Raw genomic sequence first — 8,182 nt, 5'->3', positions numbered from 1 at the left:
AGAAGGTTCCTCAGGGTGAGACCGTCATCTTTGAAGATAACAGCAAATTCTGGTTCAGCTTATTCTGCATCATACTCTCCTCTCTGCTGCCAGAACAGCTGGAGCCGCTGCCTCGTTTTTTCCTGGCCCTCTGACAGGTGAGGCACCTGAGATGAGGAGAACGTTTGATTGGTCTTTTTAGGGTTTCCTGGAATTTGAAAAGACAGACCAAATAGCATGACTGTGCAAGTATTTCAGGGGTAGGGTCTTACACTCTGGTCATTGTGGGGCGGCATTGAGACTAGCTTAGACTCAGTACACCCCACATAACTTCTAATCATGACTGGGCATCATAACTGAGCCAAACAGGCGCATGTTTGTGGTGCTGTAATGTGTAAGGGTTCACAAATTTGTCTTCTTGCCTTCTTATCCAGTCAGGACATGTGATGGTAACATGATTAGTTTGACGTACAAACAACATGTGTGTTTCTCCCAGGCAGAAAGGCTGCTGTACCCAGAAGCTCGCCATATAATTATCTCCCACCCACTCACACTCAGAAACACACATTCAAGCAAAGATGCACAAGGTTTTAATAAAATCTATTACCAAGAGGCAACCACCGACTGGATTTTCATGAGCAGAAAAGGCCACAAACTCCACAAGGCTAAGTCATCTGCCCAAGTTCACTATTCCTCCAGGAACATTTGTGATATTTCATTGTGCCCCCCTTGAAATGTGGCAAGGGGTGTGGTCCCATGAGGATAAATATTACCTCTGTTATTTTACTCATCGTTCCTGCATGTAGTTTGATCAAAGAACGATCAAAAGTTCAAAGGTTTTGCAGGGGCAAAGCATGATAGCTACACTTCCACACAAATATTCCACAGATGAAAATGATATTGACATCAAAGTCTTGATGTCCTCCGGTGGCCAATGAATCGAATCTGAACAGAGGAGCCAGTGATAGCCAATGAAAGCTGAGCAGGACCGAGGGAAAATGTACAGAACCTGTTGAAAGAAAATGTATTCGCCACTCTCTATTGGTTGTTGAGATATATTGCTGCAAGACAAAAACCTCTGATTGGTTCTGTGTGTTCCTATGTACAGTGATGAATCAATTTCACACACTTTGGATCAGTAAAGTACCACTATAGTAATCATGATGACTGATTGGTTCATTCATTCATCAAGTGACTGTTTGGCCCACTGTCTGGCTGGTTTGTAGCACTACCTAGTGACAGCCTTGGCAACAAGATAGGCGAGTTCGGCCATGTTGAGGACCATGCAGATGGAGGAGGTGGTGGCCATGAAAACAGTGAAGACGGTTTTCTCTGTGGGACGGGAGATGAAGCAGTCCACCAGGTTAGGACACGGCCACTGGTCGCACTGCACCAGCCGCGGCATCTGGAAACCATCGTACACCACATACAGGGCATACCTGCACAGAGAAAGACACATGTACTACGTTACAAGCAGGGTGGCAAACATGAAAAGGCCACTGAGGCTATTAAAACGGCAAACAATGAAAACAAAGTAGAAATGTCTAAGACAAGAAGAATATTTACTGAAAGGTGGTGAGAGAATGAGAGAGGGTACTTTTGGGTACATTTGGGTGACCACTCACTTTTGGGTAACAGAGAATTTTTGGGTACTTTGGGGCCCCTTAGTGTAACTGCTCTGAGTACTTCTGGATACATTGGGGTATACTTTGGGTATTTGTGAGCATTTTTTAATAATAGTTTGAGCACTTTGGGTTACTTTTGGGTGATTGTGAGGACATATATTTACGGTGTTGGGGAGTATACTTACATGTAATAAAAATACAAAATAACTGTTTTTGTATTCAGTTACTGAGAAAAAATGTAATTAAATTTACAGTTACTAGTGAAACTGTTGGTGATTACAAAGGGGTTACATCTGAATATATTCTTCTTGGTAAAAAGCTTACATATAGAATATAACATTCATACTTTTGCCTTGCATCTTTTTGTCATGCAGGAATCCCCTCTATTGCCAGCTTTCCAACAAAGCTGTTGAGACAAAATTGAGTGCAACACCATCAATTGTGGGATGACTTACCAGGAGCTGTCTCTACGTCTGGACAGGCTCTATTCATTCACCAGAATGTGCTCAAATCTTGAGCATTGTTTTTGATTGGTTCTCTTGTTAAAAAAAAGTTATCAAAAAGTAACAAAATGTAATAAGTTACATTACTTTGATTTTTGATTTTTAACAGTGTAACTAGTAATCTGTAATTTATTACATTTCAGAGGTAACCTTCCCAATACTGCCCATGTAAATATATGAATCATGCATATGCATCACACAGTGGCATGCAACCCCTCCAATTATTTATTAATCATCAATTATTGATTTAAAATGACACATTACACATAATGTTTAATTTGAACATGCTACATCAGGTGTGATACCAGAGTGAGCTGGGGCCAAACAATCTAAGAAATCTACTTTCTATTGTGTGCACTTGGATGATGCACCACTGTGACACATTCAAACAAGAAGACAGGAAGATGAACTGATCTTACATGAACCCTCCTTCAAACAGCAGCCTGAACAGCAGGCTACAGGCGTACGTCCACCAGAGGGCGCCGGCTAATGGCATTTTGCGTCTCTTCAGGCTCTCCAGCTCAGCCTCCTGGACTGCTGAGCTCTTATTACCCAGGACACCAGATCTGCCAGAACCCTGTGGTACCATGCAGTATGACTCAACATGGTATAACATAGCATGACATGGCATAATATAACATATGATGATGTGATATAGCAAGATGACACAAACTGAATATGACATGACAACAAAAGTCTTCCTCAGAGCACATTTGAACACAAGACCACAACAATGTACTTCCTTGATTTAGAAATGGAGAAGTTAGAGGCACTTTAAAGTGGTAACTGAAAAAATGAAGAGAGTCTATTGGCAACTTCACAAAAAATGACTACAAACTTAGGTTTACTCGTTTATAAAACTGGATACACTGGTACCTCATGGACTCAATGTAGAGTTGAACTTGGGTCCCCTTATATAAAAAATTAAGCAAACACAGGTCAGACGATCCGTCGACTAATACCACAAATTAATTTACTACTTAATTTACTACCAGTTACTTTTGACAAGACAAGAAAAGACAATTTCACATATCTTCCATTCCCTTATAGTGGAGGGTCCAACAGGCCCATATCTCCAGAACCTAACCTAGCGCCTCGGAGCCAACGTCTGTCTGGAGGTTTACCCCATGCCTCTACAACGCTCTGAAGATAGAAACATATTTTCTACTGTATACTGGCAGGACAGATTGGTATTTTTTCAAAGAACACATAGTTATGTCTTAGGAATTACTACCCCCAAGTGGTGGACCTGTTTGTTGAGAGTTGTGGACTATCTTTAACACATGCATGTGATTTCACCTTGAGACCAGCACTCCAAATTAACTCTAACTAACTGAGCCAAGGCTAGTAGTGCCAGCAGATTATTTTAAAGATTTTATTACAGAGATTGACATGATGTGAGATAATATGACATGATGTAACATATCTTGGAATGACATTATGTGGCATGATATGAACTGACATGACATGATGACACAATGTAAGACATGACAGCATCCTAATGTAACATGAAATGGTATCCCATCATATGACCCATGGTATTTTAGCCCTTAAAAAAAATGGGTTACATGGGACACAACATTTTATTATGTGTTGTTAATGTCTTTACCTTTCATTCATAATAGTCTGACTATTATTTGATTTTAAAACTCATTGTTTCTTGCTTATCAGGACAAAAGAAAACAACATGCAAACCTGTAGGATCCTCTTCTTATCACCATGGTTGCGGTAGGCAACATACATGGCCACAAGGAGGGTTGGGGTAGAGACAAAGACGAGCTGAAGACACCAGAGACGGATGTGGGAGACGGGAAAGAAGTGGTCATAACAGACGTTCTCACAACCAGGCTGGAACACAGAGAGACAGACATATATTAATGTGGCAGTGTATGAACTGTGTATTTGAAAGCATTAAAGATTTATGCAGCAAAGTGTTCCCAAATCAAATTCCATCATCTACTTTGTAGAGAAAGTCTGTGGTCTAATCCAAGGGTTTTCAAACTGTTACATGGTCTGGACCCCCATGTTCACTGTCAATAAGCCCCAGACCACCTATTGGAGCACCTGATCTGACCGTTTCACACCACTGAATGGACGTTATCAGTCCTAATCACCCCCACAAGAATGAGTTAGTAGGCCCCGGCTGTTATCTATTCCCTATTGTGAGCTGCTCTTAACAAATCAACCGTTGGCCTTAGAGACCTTCATTGGCTTTTGTTAGCTTTGCTTTCAATGGCTACTTGGTTGAGGTTAGGATAAGGTCATGGTAAAGTTCAGGGATGGGTTTGTCGTCATTGTTAAGGACTAGGAAAAGGTAATGGTCAAGGTTAGGATAACGTCATGTTAAGGTTAGGAAAGGGTTCATCATCATGGTGAAGGTTAGGAAAAGGTCTTAGTTAAGGTGAGGATAAGGTCATGGTTAAGGTTAGGAAAGGGTTTGTTGTAATGGTTAAGGATAAGGAAAGGTAGCATCGCTATCTAAAAAAGAACATGGCTCTTGCTTGAACCAGGACTCGACCCCGGGCTCTACATAGTAATTGTAGTAACATCATCATCAGGCCTGACTCAATAATGGATTAAGTGCTCTAAGTGTTTGTTTCATGCATTTCATGCATTGTTTGTGCTTTATTGTGTTCCAAAATGTGTTAAGACACAACCAGACACAGACACCGCTTCTACCACAGCATATCCTGCATACCATGTACCTTGGTGCACAGACCGAAAAATTTATATAAGTGGTTGTTTTGCACAGCATGCATCCAGAGCCTTGCCTGGAGTGTGTTGCAGGTGAAGTCGGACTGCTCGTCTCCCCAGACACTCTCAGCTGCCACCACCAGCACCATGACCCGAAAAATGAACAGCACGGACAGCCAGATCTTCCCCAGGCTGGTGGAGTAGCGGTTCACCCCCACTAACTGGGCGTATAGAGTGGGCCAAGACATCTTGGATAATGAGAAAAATTAAAGAACAAGAATAGAATAATAGAATAATACATTTTAATATCAGCAGAAAACTGGTTGTACTGGATACCTCCAAGCATGAATCTGTGTATCTGTATGAATGAAAATATGGGATGGGACATGTGGGATGGGAAAAGTGCATGAGGCTTTTTACCAGGACAAATCAAAAAAGAAACTTTATGGGTTAGTAGTAATATGTGTGTAGGACAAAGAAAATGGACAAAAAGACACTATAAAGAGCCCCTCACCTGGTCTTCCAAAATCTGTCTGGCCCTTGATCCAAAAGGTTTGCCCACCCCTAGTCTAGTAAGTGAAATGTTTTTTAATGTTTATTCATGCACTTTTCTTTTGCACCTTGTGAAGGGTGCAGAAGTTTAAGCATCAATTGACCCCTTCTGTATTTATCTGGGTTTATCTGGGGAGTGAATTGTAATAATTCCATTAAAGGAGAAGGGCAGCAATGGAGAGTTAGAGCGAAGGCAGTGGCAAGAGATGAAAGAAGAGACGGGAGATGAAACAAAAGAACAGAGAAAGACGGAGAAAGTTGAAAGAGGGAGAGGATGAAAAGGAATGAGGAAAGGAGGAGGAGGAGGAGGAGAGGAGGCCCGGTGCCAACATTCATGTGAACTACTGGACCTCCCTGCCCACTGCCATGGTGCACTGTACTGAACGGAGCCCACGCAACTAAAAACACACTGAACCACTGTACAAACCCACACTACTACAGGCCAGCACTCAACACTGATGCTGCTCAAACACTCACTGATTGATTGACTGATTGACTGGCATCAAAATGTGTTATGCGCTACTATGAATCCATCACACTGATACTGCCGTCCAAGCAGCATCTGCATCAACTTCCACTGAAGCTACAATAATTAAAAATCACAAAAACGAGGACTGTTTCAACCCCAGTGACAACAAAGTGGAAGAAGCACTTTGCCATGAGGATGCAATCATTAAATAACTGAGGGTTGACTGAAGTGAGGACCGTTTAGACTCAGCTGACAAAAAAAAGTGCAATAAGCGCGAAACTTGATGGCTGAGTCTACATGGTTCTCATTCTCAGCCTGACCAACTGACAAATTATATAAATATTTCAAGTTTTAAACAGTTGAGTCTAAATGGCTCTCACTTTAAATTATCACTACTGGGAAATTTTGATTATTGCAGTTTTAATACGTCAGTTACCAGTACTACTATTGCGACTATTAGTAATACTAACTGTAATCATAATAATGATGATAATAACAGCCTTTACATTAGTAATTTACTTTATAGAGCTTTGTTAAAAAAAAAGAGGAGAAATTAAAAATGCATACAATAAAGAGATAAAATACAATTCCAACAAGCAAATGTACAGCAATATTAAAACATTTTGCTTGTTTGTTCACTCCAGTCTGCAAAAATACTGCAAAAAAAAAAAAAAAAAAAAAAAGGCTACGATGGTTGACACAACAAGAGAAGTTTCTATAGATTCCTAAAGATTTTCTAGTCAAAGAACAACAGCTTTCTTTGCAATTCTGTAGTAACCTCAGTGCTCAGAGTTGGCTCTTTACAGAGGAAAACCATTTAATTGCATTACATTTTTAATTAGGTCAGCTTACCCATATATTATACCTTCACTATTTCCTTCTATTAGATGATAGTCTAAGATTTAACCCAAAAAGTGAATCTCTAAAAAATGTTAAAATCAATTAATGTCACACAAACAATGATTTATGTCCATTTTTATTTCTGGAAGAAAATAGATAAACAATATTTGCTCTCTCTCACCTTTTGTCTTGAGTCTCAGGATGCCTTTGGGAAAATATTCCACATTGTGTTTTTCAGACAAACAGCCCTGTCAGAGCACACCGTCACATTGGCATGGGGATAACTGATGAAATGTGGCCCTATTACACTAAACCAAAAAAAAGAAAAAAGAAAAAAGAAAAAAAAAAAGAAAGAAATCTGCAGCGGTACTTCCCTTTTCATGAATAAAAGAGGCGCCTGAAGACACTCCAGTGTCAAGAGAGGCTGAAGAAAATATCCTAACTTCCTGTAGCCACTTTCAGAATAAACCCTCCTTCAGGAAAGCACAGAAGTGGAAGTAAAGACTGCATTTAACAGGGAATTTGTAGTGATTTTTTTTCTTAAATCTAAGGGTGTGCGGTTGCAACGTATTAAGAAGATGATATCAGTCTGAGGTCTGGGGAGTTTGATGCTTCATCCAAGTTCCGTTTCAGGATAATAAAAGATGGGATTATTGATTGATAGATCCTACACATTCCAATAAATACAAGCAAACTCTCCACAAGTGTCACTCATTTCTTTGGGCAATGAGACCTTCATTCAGTCTGAGCTTTAGAATGGTCTAAATTAAAGAATCACCCCAGTGATTTTCAATGTTTGGTCCATTTACAGTTTATCCACATTTTACATTGCAAGAAACCATTTTTGCATCATGTGAGGGTGCTAAAGATTTCATAACATATAATCAAAATCCCTAAATTTTAAATAAGAGTATTTGTTGAATCAGCCACCTTATAATGTTCTGCTTCTGTGTCTAACAAAGTCATCACCATTCCTAAACCACAGAACTGATAACTGGCTGTGGAAAGCAAATGCTGCTGCTTTTAGAAAAACGAATGTGGATGACTTTGTTATGGTGATGGAATACTGGTGTGAAGAAAGTTTGAACTCTCTGAAAGTTCATTTTCACGTCATTGCATTATAAGGTGGGTACTTCAACCAAAAATTCAAATTTGAAAATGGAGCTATTTTGATTATGGTTTTTGATTATGGTAATGTTACATTGTGAAATCTTTAATACCCCCTACACAACCTGAAAAATGGTTTGTTGAAATGTGAAATGTTGGAAATTTGTAGTAAATGGGCCAAACATTCAAAATCACTGTTATGGTTCTTTTGAAAATTTTCAAAAACCATGCTCAGCGCGCATTGCTCTTACTTGGCACAGCAGTTAGAGATGAAGTGAGAGGTCTGAATGAACAGAGCTCGACTGTAGTGTGGAGGAGGGGAAGAGGCTGAGGGATCCCTGCCTCTCTGATCTGTGTGCTGGGGTTAGTGTGGCTGTAACTGGACACAGGTACAGTCAGTGTGACTTTTCAGA

At 40.0% G+C, this 8,182-nt stretch overlaps 1 protein-coding gene across 1 annotated transcript; it reads right to left on the bottom strand.

Moving 5' to 3' along the window:
* Positions 1–1,207: 1,207 nt before the first annotated feature.
* LOC115373246 (gap junction beta-6 protein-like) lies at positions 1,208–6,796 on the bottom strand. The gene is made up of 5 exons (XM_030071538.1): positions 6,786–6,796; positions 4,879–5,056; positions 3,803–3,955; positions 2,527–2,651; positions 1,208–1,418 (listed from the first exon to the last, which is right to left on the bottom strand). The coding sequence occupies exons 1-5, from the start codon at positions 6,794–6,796 to the stop codon at positions 1,208–1,210; spliced, it is 678 nt and encodes a 225-aa protein (XP_029927398.1).
* Between the last annotated feature and the right edge of the window lie 1,386 nt (positions 6,797–8,182).

This window comes from Myripristis murdjan, chromosome 2 (assembly GCF_902150065.1).
Source record: "Myripristis murdjan chromosome 2, fMyrMur1.1, whole genome shotgun sequence".
In the NCBI taxonomy this organism is placed as follows: domain Eukaryota; kingdom Metazoa; phylum Chordata; class Actinopteri; order Holocentriformes; family Holocentridae; genus Myripristis; species Myripristis murdjan.
The sequence above is the reverse complement of the archived record's forward strand: the minus strand, read 5'-3'. Positions and strand labels throughout refer to the sequence as shown.